The following is a 16252-nucleotide window of genomic DNA, read 5'->3' as shown; positions in this document are numbered from 1 at the left end:
TTAATATCCCCAACATTGCTCATTTTTCTTGGAATATATAGTACATTTAGAAACCAAGTCAGTAAACAAATTCTTTGATGAAAATATTGGCCAAGTATTAAAATACGTGGACTTTTTATAGAAAGTGAAGTAACATCAAGAGCATCTTATTTTAAGAAATTTTCTCCCAAAGACCTATTTTAAAGAGTAATGTAGATACTAAAACCTGCCAACCTATTTCTACCAATTTCTGGAATTCCGGCAAGATAAAACTGAACAACTCATATCTTTCTTTAACACTGGACTCAGTGTACTTAATTTGGCTAACTTCTGTAATGTGTTTCTTTACTGCACAGAAAGTTGGAGTGACTGGTCCCCCTGATCCACAAGTTCGCTGTCCCTCTGTCATTGAGTTTGGAAAATACGAAATTCATACCTGGTACTCCTCCCCATATCCACAAGAATACTCAAGGTACGTTGTGAGACACTTTTAAATCATATCTTTTGAGTGGTAGAATATGAAATTTGGAAGTAAACTCCACATCCTCACATTCTCTTGTATTGATCCTCTATTCTCTGTAGGTCTACTGTAGGCCTTTATTATTCCTTTCCCGAATTATTACAGTTAGACTCCTTATAGGCCCTTTCATCTCCCTCTCCTTTCCCCAAACTATCCTACATATTGCTGCCAGAACAAGTTTTCTTATGCACAGATATGGCTATATCACTGTTCAGAAATCTTTGGTAACTCTTAGTTGTCTGCAGAGTTCAGACTTCTTTGTCAAGCATTCAGACCCGTCATAATCAGACACCATTCTAGCTTTATCTCTGCATAGTATTCTCCTACACACATTCTATACTATAACCAAATTGGACCATTCTCTTCCCCTGAAATGCATACTGCGGTGTCATCCCTTCAATGCCTTTTCTCAGTCATTGAAATTTCATACCTGTGCCTATGCATGGAAAGTTCTCCTCTTCTGTTAAATTCTTACCTGTTCTCTTACTCCCAACTTATATACCAACTCCTCCAGGAAGTCTTCCTTAATATCCCTATTGGTGAGACTTTCTCAGACTTCACATGATACTTTTTTTTTCAGAAATCTCTGATATATTTATTATGTAATTTGTATTATAGTTGAGTTAGTGTCATGTCTCTTTCTCCTGTCTCCTTATCCTACCTAGACTATTAACTTCCACGAAGGCAGGGACTATGTAATATAAATTTTGTTTCTTTCCTGTTGTGTATTAACAACACTCTCTACACAGTAGTGTACTTAATATTTGTTGTAGTCTACAGTTCAGGAAACTGAGAGCTGAAAGAGTCATTGTGGTAACATTAACATTGACAGTTACTTTTTTATGTAAGTTAGGTTTTGTTTTAAGTAATTTTGTATGCACAGTCCAAAAACTTATTTAATATTTGAAACCTCACAAATAAAACAAATTGGGAACACTTTCTTTATATAGCTACTTTCTTCATCATTAAAGCTAGGTAATCTAGAAATGTATTAATTTGTATTTAGCTATCAATAAATGGGAAGATTGATTCAGATGTGACTTGATGTTGAAATGTGAAATTTTAGCCAGCTTAAATTTTGTACTTAAATTTATTCTTTCTCAGAAATTGATAGTCTGTTTTGAAAAAAGAAAAACATTGGTATAGAAACTATACCTTATACTTGAATAAATTGGTTTTCCAGATAACTATTTGGGATTTCTAGCTTTTTTTCCTTGTTCCACCCCCATTTTCCATTCACTGAAAATTAATTTGTTCAGTTATTAAGTCTTCATTAAACTTTGGGTAGAGATTTGGGGCAGTGGAAAATGGAGTAGTTTAGGGAATAAATTTGAAGTAGCAGGATTATTGACTTTTTATTATGCTATATAAACAGTTAATGTTATAGTTTCTTTGCTTTGTTAACCACCTTTCAGTAGACTGTTGTGAAACTTGATTAGTTGTTATTTGAAAAGTACTTTTGAGTTCCTGGATAAAATGTACTTTGAAAAAAATATTTTTACAGAACACCTCACCTAGCTTGAGCTCAACTCTCTACTGCTTACTTTGATTATATACAGTTTTAGGAAGTTTAATTCATCTCATTTCTATTATACAACAAATTAAACCTTGCCTCTACATAATCTTCTCTCTTTTAAACCTCTTGTATCCCACCTCTTTCATTGCCCTTTTCTTATCTCTCTACAAATTTAGTTAGGTCTTCCTAATTCTAGAAAAGCTTTCTCTCAACTCTTCTACCCAAATCAGTGACCAAATCTCTTATTTCTCCTTCACAGAAGGAGACTTCTTAAAAAGTCATCTATAATTGTGACTCTGTTTCCTCATTGTTCATGCCTATACTTCTTCCCCCTACTCCCCTTTGAACCCGTTGAAATCCAGGTACTTAACGCACTACTATGCTGAAACTGCCCTCTCAGAAGTTATTAACTATTTTCCTGTACCACCAAGTCCAATAATAGATTTTTCTCAGTCCTTATCAAGTGAACAAATATTTATGAATTGCCTTATCTGGGGCCATCTCTAGTCATCCTGATCTATATCTTGCCATTCGACCCAGATGGCTCCAGAGAAGAGAATCGGGCTGGTGCTCTGCCTCACTTAAATCTAATTCACTTGCAAGTCAAGGCATCTTCCTGATGTCATTGGTCCTCTTTGAGAATGAAGGACAAACAACAGTATGTACGAGGCACTGTGCTAATCACTGGGATACAAAAAAGGCAAAAACAGCCCCTGCCCTTAAGGTGTTCACAATTAAATGGCAGAGATGATATGCAGATAACTGTATAAGTAAGATTTGTACAGAATAAACTCGTAGGGAAGGAACTAATGTTAAAGAGGCTCAGGAAAGGCTTCTTGTAGAAGTTGGGATTTTAGCTGAGACTTGAAGAAAGCTAGGGAATCTGGAAGGAATAGACGAGGAGGAAGAAGATACCAATAGTATGGGGGTACAGCTGGTGAAAATGCACAGAATCAAGAAATGAAAGGAATGTTTTGTGCAAAGAATAACAAGGAGGGGCAGGGAGAGAGCAGTGCATTGAAAACCTAGGAAGAAGATAGATTCAAGAAGAGGGTGATCTGCAGTGTCAGAGAATGTAAAAAAGGTCAAGAATACTATAGCTAGCATTTACATGCATTTTAAGATTTTCAAAGTGCTTTACATATGTTAACTCAAGAAAGATGAGGATTGAAAAAATGCCATTAGATTTAGAAATTAAGAGGTATTTATAACTTTGGAGAGAGAAGTTTCAGTGGGATGATGGGGTTGAAAGCCAGATTGCCAAAAGTAAAGGTGAGAGTGAGAAGAAAGAGAGTAGAAACACCGGTTGCAGTCTTTTCAGGGAGTGTAGCCATGAAATGGATGAGAGAAATGAGATGATAGCTATCTAGGATGGATGGATCAAGTGAGGTTTTTGAGGATGGGAAACATGAATATGTCTGTAGGCAGCAAGGAACCAGCAGACACAGAGGGAGAGTTTGAAGATTAATGAGAGTGTAGAGATGGTAGAGAAGGTAATTTGCTGGTGAAGACAAGATGGAATGGGATCACTTATGCAAGGAGAGAGGGGCACATCTTCGTGTGAGACAAGTGAAGGAGGTAATAGTGGCGGAAGGTATCAGGGTGATAGAAGATGAGGAAGAGGGGAGAAGAGGGACTTCTTAGTGAATGGCTCCGGTTTTTTTTTTTTTTTTTAAACAAAATATGAGGCAGGGTTCTTAGCTAAGCCAGGGGAGAAGGTGCCATGGGAGGTTTGGAAAAGTGACTGTGACGAGTAGGATGGTGAATTGTGAAAGAATTGCCTTGCTGCAATGAGGACCCAGTTGAGCTTGAGTAACATAAATGCATAATGAACCCCATTTAGCACAGTTTTGTGTTTTTTTCCCCTAGCTTTATTCAGCAGCATGTGGTTAGGAGCCAAGGCAGCAGATGGTGGGAGTAATTCAAGGCTTGGACTTGGCAGGGCAAGATCAGCAATAGGAAAAGAAGGCAAAGGGCTCACAAGAAGAGGATAGTGTAGAGATGAACTGGTTTACCAAGAGGTCAAGGTAGGGAAAGGAGGTGAGCATAGCCAGTGCCCAGATGATAGCCTGGGAAAGAATTAAGGAAATGGTGGTCACAGCACCTCATTTGATGCTATTAACCCATCCCTACTTTTAGATATTGTCTGCTTTTCTTGTATTAACTCTTTTCTAATTTTTTCTTTTCTTTGCTTCTTTGAGGATTCTTCTCCCAGCCCCCACCCCCTACCTTTTTTTTTTTTTAAGCTATAGTGGATATTCTCCAGTATTGTCTCCTTGGGTTTCTCCCTTGGGAATCACATATACTCTCATGATTTTGATTATTATCTTCATTCAGATGACTCCCTATTTCTATCTCATTCATTTATCCATTTACTTTTTCATTCAATAAAGATTTATTATGAATTAATTTGTGCCAGGCATTGTGCTAGGCACAGGGGATACAAAGACAAAAGTAAAGCAAATTTTGCCCTTTAAGTATGTTCTTTCTAATAGCGTTTATGTTGGACGTTTAGGTTTGCAGAGTACTGTACACAAGTTAGCTCTGTTGATTCTCACAATAATCTTGAGAGATGGCTGCTGTTGTTATCCTCCTTCTGCAGATGAGAAAATTGAGGCTGAGAAAGGTTAAATAACTTGCCCAGTGTCACTAAGCTAATAAGTCTCTGAAGCAGGATTTGATCTCAGGTCTTCCTGATTTCAATTCCTCCTATCTATTGTATTACCTGGTTGCTATTGAGTAGAAAACTCCCAGACTACATCTTCCATTTCCTGTAGTGTCTAGTACAGTACCTGGCACATAGCAGGTCCTTGATAAATGCTTCTTGAATTTAATATAGAAAAAAATCTACTTGTTTGTTCCACTGGTATCTCAAACTCAGCTTATTAAAAATCAACCTTTTATCTTTACTTCAAAACCTCTTATTCCTTCTGAATTCATTGTTTCTCTCAGTAGGACTACCATTTACTAAATTTCCCATGTTTAATTGTTGATATGTGATCTTTGACCCCTTTCTTTCTTTCCCCTCCCATATCCTTTCATGTCCTTTTGAATCTGAATCTATAATATCTCTTGTACCAGTCTTTTTTCTGTTTCTACTAGTGCCATCTTAATATAAGCCTTGATTATTACCCAGCTGGATTATTGCACTAGCCCCATAACCAGTCTTTATGATTCTACTATCGTCTAATATTAGTATTTTTGTATTCATGCCAAATTAATTATTTTTCTTCATGGATCTAATTATGTCATTACTCTTTTCAAAGTCTTTTAATGTATGTTAGTTGTTCAAACTTCTTAGCCTGGTATTCAAGCCCTTCCACAATATAGTTCTAACCTAGCTTTCTAACTTGAACCTCAGTCTGATTCCCTCTAGGACAACAGTTCTTATCCTTTTTTGTGTCATATGAAACCTGCACACCCCTCCTCAGAATAGAATACATACAATACAGCATCTTATCTGCTTCAGTTTTTATTCTGTTAATCCTAGTAGTGCCTATTTATTAAGATTTTAGAATTTTTCTACCTCTGACTTTTTTGTACTAAAACAGGTTGGCAAACTATAGCCAACAGACTAACTATGCCCTACTATATGTTTTTATACAGCCCTTGAGCTAAGAATATTTTTTATATTTTTAAATAAAATTTTGTTCTATTTAAAATTGAACTATGGACTGGACCATATTTGGCCTTTGATCCCTAATTTGCTGACCCCTGCTCTAGAATTTAGAAACCATTCAAGATCCTTATATTTTGTCAATCAAACATTTATCAAGCAACTACTGTGTGCCAGGCACATAGCTAAGCGATAGGGATACGAAAAGAGACAAAAGACAGTCCCTTTCCTCAAGTAGCTTACAGTCAAATGGGAGACACATTAGATAAACAAATAACCTACAAACAAATTATATGCAAGATAAATAGGAAATAATTAAGGGAGGGGAAGGCATTGGAATCAAGAGAAGTTGGAAAAGGCTTTCTTCAGAAGGTGCAACTTCAGCTGGGACAAAGGAAGCCAGGGATGCCAATAGACGGGGGGGGGGGGGGTTAGCATTCCAGGCATAAGAGACAGCCAGAGAAAATACTGAACTGAGAGGTGGATTGTCTTGTTTGTGGAACAGCCAGGAGGCCAGTGTCACTAGATAAAGAGTATATGTTATGAAATAAGATGTAAGAAGACTGAAAAGGTAGGAGGAGGTCAGGTTATTTAAAGTCTTTGAAGAACAGAGAATTTTTGTATTTGATCCGGGAGGTGATAAAGAGCCACTGATGTTTATTGAGTAGGGGAGTGACGTGGCAGGACCTACACTTTAGGAAAATCACTTTGGTGGGTGAATAAAGGATGGATTGAGGCAGACAGACCCACCAGCAGGCTATTGCAGTGTCAGAGAAGAGAAAGGGGCATATTTGAGAGGTGTTGCAAAATTTAAATGGACAGGCCTTGGCAACAGATTGGATATGAAGGGTGAGAGATAGTGAGGAATTGAGGGTTATTCCTAGGTAGTGAGCCTGAAGAACTGAGAGGCTGATATTGTCTTCTACTGTAATAGAGAAGGTAGATAGGGAGGAAGATAATGAGTTCTGTTTTAGACAAGTTGAGTTTAAGACATCTACTTGATATCAATTTTGAGATGTCTGACATGCAGGAACTGTGAGTTTGGAGGTTAGCAGAGACTTTAGGGTAGGGATAGGTAGGTTTGAAAATTACTAGCATGGACAAGATAATTAAATCCATGGGAGGTGATGAGTACACAAAATGAAGTAGTATAGAAGGAGAAGAGAAGAGGGCTCAGGACAAAGCCTGTCTGAGGATGTGATCTAGAGAAGGATCCACCAAAGAGGACAGAGAAGGGGCAGTTTGATAGCAGAACCAGGAGAGAGTGGTATCCAAAAACCTAGAGAGAATAGAGTCTGGAGGAGAGCATGATCAGCAGTGTCAGAGAGATCGAGGAGAATGAGGATTGAGAAAAAGTCATTGGATTTAATAGTTCCTTTCTGTTAACAAGATCATAAGTTTATAGATCCAGAGCTAGAAGGGACTTTAGAGGTCATTTAGTCTAAACTCCTCATTTTAGGGATGAGGAGATGTAGATCCAGAGTGGCTAAGTGACTTGCCCAAGATTATTCCAAATAGTAAATAGAATAGTCAGAATTTGAATTCAGGTCTTTTTGGCTCCAGATGCAGTATTCTTTCCATGGCATGAAAGTGCCTTCCATATTTCTGTAGTTCTTAATCATCTTTCCTCTTGTTCTCAGATAAATTCTTTCCAAATTATTGACCAAATGTTGAGGGCTTAATGTTGGCTTTTAAAAATTTATTTTGCCTTTTAAAACAAAATCCAGTCCCAATAACATGCAAAAATATTAGAGGAATTGGAATTTTAAAAAAATTCACAGAATAATAAATTAGTGTTGGAAAGAGTGGTTACATTTCAGGAAACCAATATCAGATTAAATTAATGTGTTTTTTTTCAACAAGCAACACAGTATCTCACTCTAAAGGGAATGCTGGTGGTGTTTCCTCTACTCTGGAACAGCTAAAAAGTGGAATAGCCAGGATTAGACCTAACCTTCATAGGCCTGAACTCTTTCTGCCATATTTTTATGTTGCTTATACAGTCTATTCTGTAATAGGAATAATAAATAGGTTAGAGACAGGTTGGTGTAGAGAAAAGAACACTAAACTTTGAGACCGATGACCTAGATTTGGGACCCAGATTTGTCCGTAATTGGTTGTTTGACCCAGTCGTAGTGTTTTTGAGCCTTTAGCCTTAGTTTCCACAGCTTTAAAATTAGTGATTTGTACTAGATAATCCCTAACTCCTCTTTTTTATATTCCTTATTATTTTATATTTTCATAGCCATATACAAACAGGTAAAAAGATAAGTAAATAATTTGAGGAAGGAGAGAGTGCTAATAATTAGGGGAATCTAGAAAGACTTCTTATAGGAGGGAGCAAATGAGCTGTGCCTTGAAGTATGCTAAAGGATTCTGAGAGATGGAGATGAGAGTGCATTCTAGGGAGAGTAAACAGCCTGGGCAAACAGGCATAGAGGCTGGAGGTGGAATTTCAAGTTTAGGGTAATTTTGACTGCGACAGAGATTACATGGCGGGGGGGGATAATATGCAATAAGTCTAGAAAGATAGGCTTGTATCTGCCAGGCTGAAGGGCTTTAACTGCTAAGCTCAGGAGTGTGTATTTTATTCTAGAGGCAATAGGCAGCTACTGAAAATTCTTGAACAAGGGAGTGACATGGTCAGACCTGTGTGTTAGGAATATCAATTTGGCAGCTATGTGGAGAACACATTGGAGAGAACTCTTGAAAACCTGGAGTCCAAATAGCAGGCTGTTTGCAATAGTACAGGTGAGAAGTGATGATGGTATGAATTAGGATGGTAGCTTTGGGAATGTAGAAAAGGTGTTGAATATACAAAGAATGTTGCAGAGGTAGAATTGACGAGATTGGGCAACTAATTGGATATGAGAAGTGAAGGAAACGGAAGGGTTGAGGTTGACTCTGAGGTGTGTAACTGACTGGCAGGATGGTAGTGCCATCATTGTATAAATAAGGAAGTGTGAAGAAGGGAGAAGTTTTGAGGCAAAGATAATAAGCCCCACTTTGGACTTGGTGACTTGGAGATGCCTAGGTGAAAATCAAGTGGAGAGTCTATCAGTCTATTAGTTCTGCTAGATGGGAGCTCAAGTGATAGCCATCCCGTTTGCTTGCTTTGGTAGTAGGATGAGAACTCTTCCTGAGAAGAATTCCGTTAGCCACTTTAGAATCAAGAGTAGCACTGCTTCAAGTCTATCCTTGTTTCTCAGGATAGGGATTCATCATAGTTTTTGAACTAAGGCCACATCACATGGGACTCCTCAGAGCCACCATATCCCGAGTGCAGAAAAAAACTAGAGTAATCTACATATCTTAAAGAGTGACACTCAGGAGGCAGCTAGGTGGCACAGTGTATAGAGCTCTGGCCTTGGAGTCTGGAGGACCTGAGTTCAAATCCAGCCTCAGACACATGACACTTAACTAGCTGTGTGACTCTGGGCAAGTCACTTAACCCCAATTGCCTCACAAAAAAAAGAAAGTGACACTCAACATTTCTCTGCAGAGCTAGAAATATTCAAACTTAACTTTTGTAAGTTGCACAGCTTGCAAAAGCTGCTGGGAAATAACCCTTCAGAAGCAAAAACTTTAGTACTACATGTTAGCTAATGTTTTTCTATGGTGGTTTTTTCTAGTAAAAAAAACTAGTTGTATGTATTAATACTACAAGAAATCTTTTTATTAGAGTTTATGAGGTGATTTTCTTTAGACCAACAGTATCATTCCATTGTAATTGGTTATAAAAAATGAGGATTTAATACATTTTCAATGGGAACTGGCAGGATAAAAATAAATAAGGTGATCCTCTCTCCCTCTCTCCTCTTTATCTTTCTGCTTTTCTTTCAGTTAGTGCTAGAGATTTTTCAACATTTGGATCTGTACTAGCTTATACGTTTTTAATTTATGCAGGTTAGTTCAGTAACTAAATAATAATTTACAGCCTTCAAAAAAGTACATATGTGACCCAGGAACTGGAGGTAGGTCCTGAACTTTAAACACAGTGTTTTCCAACCCACATTATACAGTAGATCAGTAAGATGTCAAAATTCTTTACTGTGTACTGTGTTGCTTTTGAAGCTTTGCTATGGCAGTTCATGGGAGCTACAGAGAAAGAGAGGGTATAAGGAACAAGATAGGGAAAAAGAGTATTTTATGGGTTTTTTAAAAAAGTTTGTAAATTTTAATAACTGAATACTTCAGGTAGTAAAAATTTTGTGGATCAGTAATAATGAATTGACTTTTGGATTAGATTGTCACTGAAGCTTTTAAAACAAGATAAAATCTATTGTGTACCTTAGGAAGTCAATTTTATTATTACTTTGTGATTTTGTAGTTAGAACAAAATAATTACTTGCCATTAAAACTGAGATTTAGCTTTCCAAAAAATTTAGACAACTTATTTGGTCCAGTTCTTTTTATTCCTCTCACAAACACAATGCAGTAAAAAAAAACCCCTTTTTTTTTTGAAGTTTCCAATAGTCACATAGAGGAAAACATTTGCTTTTCACTGGGTTGCAACATTTTATACTGAAGAAGTGAAATCACCTCTTGAGAATTACTTCTGAGCCTTCAAGGTTAGATGAATTAAAATTGTACATTGAGGTTTCACTGTAAGTGAATAGAGATAAAATGGAAAAATAGAGGGTATGTTTCATCAGTTTCTATAGCCATCATGAGTTTATTTATGCTCTTTGTAGATTTCACCCTTCCTTTTGAAACTTATTTCAGACTCCAGCAAGGTAGTGTGGTAGTTATAAGATACTTATCAGTCAGCTAATTGAACTGCTGGCTCACTTTATGTGCCTAGATTTATGAACGGGTCCTTTAAGCAGGTAGGGTTAGGAAAGTTAGTAGTGAGGAAGATATAAGTTATTTATCTTTCTGCTCTCTCACTGAGCCTAAGCCTTGAATTTTGAGGTAGCATACAAGGGAAATAGAACAAAATAGCTTAGAAAAAACTTCTCGGCGTCTGCTTGATAGTTTTACCAATGTTACTTGAAAGCTTATTTTAAAACTTTATTCTGATAGATTCTAATATTAGAAACTATATTAACTTGCCTAAAATAAGGGATACTCAGAAAACATATGTTGCACTTATCAGGAACACCAAATCATAGCAACTTTTCGAACTTGAAGTAAATGATTGATTAAAAAAAATTAGACTACAACTAAAGCATCATGGAAAAAGATACATAACGTAATATAATACTGCTAGTTTGGAGATTTTAATATTGGATATCTTAGACCAGAAGTGGGGAACTTGTGGCCTCAAGGCCATGTGTGACCCTCTAGGTTCTCAAGTGCAGCTCTTTGAATCCAAACTTCACAGAACAAATCTTCTTAATAAAAAGATTTATTCTGTAAAACTTGGACTCACTCAGAAGGCCACACCCAGGGACTTAGAAGGCCACATGAGTCCTCAAGGCTTCAGGTTTCCCACCCTTGACTAAGACAATTGGATATGAATTTAATGAAGAAAAGTAGAAATTATTTAAAGATGCAGAAGGTACTCAACAGTAATTAACGATGATGATGATAATAATAAGTGACATAGTAAGAGGCTAGACTGGACCAAGAATACTTGGTTTTTTTTTTTTTTTAATCCAGATATGTAGAAGGTTACTATAAATTAGTGACATGTCTGTTTTATAACAAAATATGGCTTTATTACTTTAAAGAACATTCATTAATGTTGGGGACAGAGAAAGTATAAAAGCTTTAGAAAAATCTTAAAATTTAAAGAAAAATGTCTTATAAATGAGCACATTCTTTAAATTCAAAACCTTTTTCTGATGTGCTACTTGAAGTTTATTTACCATTATTATTGAGTATGCTTAACATTTTTACATTATTTTTTTACTGCCAGGAAGACCTGGGTTCAAGTCCTGGCTCTGTGACCCTGGACAAGTTACTTATCTCTTACACTTGTAGGCCACTCACTCTCTTAGGCTATAAATTGCAGAGAAAGTGTCAACTTACATTAATAGAGAGAGTTCCTTATTCAGGATTTTCCTATGCCAATGACATCAGAGGCTCAGTCCCTATCTCTATCCCTATCCCTATCCCTTTTACTTTTATTTTCATACCACTAATATATGTAACCAGGTCCTTTTTTTCTTAGATGTTGAAAATGTTATCTGAGCTAGCAGTTAAAAATCAAAAATTTTTTCGTATACTATTTTAACTTGGTTATAATATGCATCAACTTGTTATATGATGGTTTCATAAATATAATTTGGAATGAGTAATTGATTTTATTTTCTTCTTTTGAAGAGAAATGATGAACCCTGAGTTTTAGAGTCCAGGGTAGAGTAAAACTAACTCTGTATTCAAAATATGTGGAGTCTATTCTTTTTTACACTCCATTAAAGCCTTATTCTAGTGTTTCATCTTGTATGAAGGTGACACACCAAGTTCTCAAAGGCCATGCCACTGGAGTTCAAGCCCTGAAAGGACTTTGATTATGGGTCTGACAATGGATGGCACATCTGTCATCAGAAGACCAGACTAAGTTTGGAGAGACTTATTACCAGAATGTTGGCTACCAGGTGATATATTTTTTTGGCCTTGGCTTAGTCAGAAAAACTGGGTTCTGGTCCTGGTTTTGTTAATAACTAGTCATGTGGCCTTGGGCAAGTCACTCTTTGTGCCTCAGTTTACTCATCTTTAAAATTAGAGGAGTAGACTAAATGATTCTTTAAGGTCCCTCTTAGCTACAAAAATTCTGGGATTCCTTGATCTGTGAAACGTGTCCTTCATTAGAAACATTTCTAAAACTGCCAAAAACAGAAAAAAAGTTATGTAAATATCAAATAATAGCTAGGAAATGAAAATCTAGTAAATGAAATCTTTTGACCCTCTCATCATATATCTAAGCTGTAACATAATTGAGGAATCATTTAATTCAACTCTCACGTTTTCAAGATGAGGGAACTGAGCTTCAGAAAGGTTAAGTGACTTGCCTAAGGTTAAAAAAAAACTGCTTACTGTCAGACCTTAGACTCAAACCCAGGTCTTCTGACTCCCAAGTCTAGTCCTTTTTCCAATGTGCCATGCTGGCTCTAACCTATTCTTTTCTATTGTTAGATAATAGGTTTTATATTCAGCATGGTCTGGTAGAAAGAGTACAGAACTAAGAAACTTGGGTTCTAATCCTGCTTCTGCCACTAATGAATTAGCTGTATGACATAGCCAAGCCGTTTAATTTTTCTTGGCTTTAGTTTCCTTATCTTTCAAATGGGGATGACAATACATACTGGTCCTTACTTTATGAAGGTAGTTATGAAGCTCAGATGAGATAATATGGGGAGGGGGAGAAAGCTTTTAAAGCCCTGTAAAAAATAAGGTGGTAGTGCTTGTTATTATTATTATTTAGTATGGCCCAGATCAATCAAAAGCCCCATTTTTTCATCTTTATTTACAGGCTGCCTAAGTTGTACCTTTGTGAATTTTGTCTAAAGTATATGAAAAGTAGAACTATTCTACAGCAGCACATGAAGAAATGTGGTTGGTTCCACCCTCCTGCTAATGAGATTTACAGAAAGAATAATATCTCTGTCTTTGAGGTAAGGTATACTATTTTAGTGGTTGTTCTCTTTTTAATTTAAAATTGTAGTGATTTTTTCCCCTCTAGTATCCAGCTCTGCACCCTAGCCATTCTTAGGTCTTTAGAAACTTGATTACTCTTATCGTGGCATGCATACTTTAAGTCATCAAACAGGACAGTAGTGTGAAGAGCAAACAAAACTCTGCTAATCCTGAATGGACTCAGGCTACAGTATATTTAAAATAGTGTCCACAACTCTGTTTAGAGACATCATTCGTTGTCTTTAACTAGACTTTGTGCGTTTTATGACAGGCACTATGTCTATGATATTATGATTATATTTCTGTGTGCCTCCTTGCTATTCAGTTTAACACATATTGTTGAACATCTCTCTCTACCTTGTGCCCATCACTCTGCCAATTACTAGGGAATTAAAAAAGAAGTATTATAGAAGACATGTTCTCTGTCCTTGAGCAAGTCATAGATACATAAATATATAAAGCAGGTCGTTAACAACGTGAGATGCTAAGAGCCCAATTGAGCAGTGCTATAGAAATTTAAAGACAGAAGAAATAATGTTAAGTTGGGCTAGAGTAAAACGGTCTAGCATCTTTTAGTATTATGTATGCAGTAGGCACTTAAATTCTTGTTGCATTAGTGAATCTTAAGTCATCAGCACACAAATTACTGATGGGTTAACTGACTATTCTTTGCTATGAATGTTTTTGAGTAAGAGTCCCCAGAAAGCTAGTAGTGACCAACTATTGATTGTAAAACTTGATCTAGTTACTCAAGGGGTTGGTAACTGCCACTCAGTTCTTCCTTTTCTCTTCTCTCTTCTGCTTCCCCCTGTTAAAATTCTGATAAGAACAGGCAAGGCACATGGTATGATGGTAGTTTCTGGCTATGCTAAATCTTTATACTTTCTTTTTCTTCACTCACTCCTAGGTTGTCAGCATATCTTCCAACCTATCTCCTTTCACTGCCTGAAATCTGATTTTTCCCTGAGCCACTTTTTTGGCTGGCTTCTTTAATGCTGGCTGTTTTCCCCCTTCTTATTTCAGAGGACTTAGAGGTATATGCCTTTTGCTCCCTCATTGTCAGTTCTGTACTTTTGCTTGTTCTACTGTTGTCACTTAACAACATCTCTTTTGAAGTTTATTCCAGCTGACTATAACTGCTCTCCCTCTATCTTGGTCACTTTCATTAACCAGTCTCCTATCATGCCTTTCATTATGACTAGAACACATGGCTCACATCTTCCCTGCCATCATCCTGAGAGACTGTGTATGTTAACTGCATTGTTTTCACACTTTCTTGAAATTTTTAACTCCTTTGGTTTCTCCTTCAGCTGTACATCAGCCACTCACTTGAGTGGGCATACCTCCGTTCCACTACCAGTTGAAAGCACTCAGTCTAAAATACACATCGTAAAATCTAAGATTCTCCTCTCTGACCATAGTCTCTTGTCTTTCTAAGTTTCCCTGTCTCTTATTTTTCTCAAACCTATTCTTGACCCTCATTATGACCTTTGGTCTTTGAATTTCCTGTATCTTCCAGTCTGTCAACCCTGTTCTGGCTTTATTTCATACTTACAGGTTTTGACCCTTCTAGTCTACCAATTTAATAATCTAATGAGCTAACTTTTGTAAAGTGCTTAGCAGAGTGCCTTGCATGTAGTAGGTGCTATATAAATGCTTATTCCTTTTCCCTGTCTCTTAATAATGCTTTGTCCACCTTTGAATCCTTTAACCATTTACCATTCTAAACAGTAGTTTCTTCCATGTACCTCTCTTTCTCGTACTTCTGACCTGCTGTAAGCTGCTAGGATATCACAAAATGAAGCTAAGTTTACCATAATTTTATGCTGTTTATCATCAGCTTAGCCCTTGCTGCTGCACTGCAATCCTTTACTTATTTTAATTTATGCTTTTATGTTTATTTTATGCAACACTGTTCCTTTTCCATACCTCCCCTCAAGTTCCAAATATACACTCCTCTCTTACACTCTCAGTAGATGATATTACCTCTTACTTTACTGAAAATGTTGACATCATTATACTTGAATTGAATTCTCATTTATTAATCCTGACTACTCAGTACCCTAATTTATTTTCTCTTTCTCTTTGGTCTCAGAGTGATTCTTCTTGCAGAAGTTGTACCCTAGATACATTGACATAATCTCTCCTATGACCTTACTGTGTCAAACAGTCTCTCTTTCTCCCTTTCCTTCCCTGCTTTCTCTCCCTCCCTCTCTTCCCTTCCAACTCCCTCTTTTCCCCTTCCCTGTTTTCCTCCCTTTCTCTCTCTCCTTACTCCTCCCCCCTTTCTCCCCTTCCTCTTTTCTCTCCCTTCCTTCCTCTCCTTTCCCTCTCCCTTTCCCTTTCCCTCCTCTTTCTCTACTGGCTGCTTCTTCCCTCAGCCTACAAATATGCCTAACCTAATTTAGCCTGTAGAGAAAGGGACTAGACCTGTGATTTTGTTAGTATTGGGAACTTCTGGACGAGGAAATTCTACTGATAAAGGTTGACACCTTCTCTTCAATTTTTAGTTACAGAGAATTGAGAGTGTAAGTGACTTTCCCCAGGGTCATAGAGCAGGCATGTGTCAGAGACAGGACTTGAACCAAGATTTTCTTGGCTTTGAAGTTGACTCTACATTATTTTATCCTGCCTCTTAATTTAAACTATCTGTCCTTAAAAACCCTTTCCTTGATCCTGCTAATGTAGCTCAAACTATCATTCTTTATTCTTCTTCACTATCAGATTTTTAGGAAGAATAAGCTACATATACTGCCTTTACTTCCCTGCTACCACACTTTATTTATCAATTCTTTGTGATCTGGCTTCCTCCCCTAGTACTATGTTAAAATGTCTTTATTAAGGCCCCTAATGACCTCTTCTGTCCTCATCTACCTCTCTGCATCATTTAGTATTGTTCCACCATCCCTTCTCTTGGCTTTTAAAATACTATGTTCTCTTAGTTCTCTTACCTCTCTAACCTCCTCTGACTCTGTGCTGGTTCACTGTCCTTCCATTCCTTACACATGGGTATTTCCCAGAAGTTTATCCTTGATAC

At 37.0% G+C, this 16252-nt stretch overlaps 1 protein-coding gene across 1 annotated transcript in view; it reads left to right on the top strand.

The window, feature by feature from the left end:
• The window catches only part of KAT6A (lysine acetyltransferase 6A), a 154015-nt gene that overhangs the window by 103460 nt on the left and 34303 nt on the right, over positions 1-16252 (top strand). Inside the window, 2 exon segments of the mRNA XM_020969560.2 lie at positions 336-451; positions 13052-13193. Coding sequence (XP_020825219.1) covers positions 336-451; positions 13052-13193 — 258 coding nt within the window.

The sequence above is a fragment of the Phascolarctos cinereus genome, unplaced genomic scaffold (genome assembly GCF_003287225.1).
Source record: "Phascolarctos cinereus isolate Bilbo 61053 unplaced genomic scaffold, phaCin_HiC Scaffold_2;HRSCAF=192, whole genome shotgun sequence".
In the NCBI taxonomy this organism is placed as follows: Eukaryota; Metazoa; Chordata; class Mammalia; order Diprotodontia; family Phascolarctidae; genus Phascolarctos; species Phascolarctos cinereus.
Note: the sequence above shows the minus strand (reverse complement) of the source record. Positions and strands in the feature narration are given on the sequence as shown.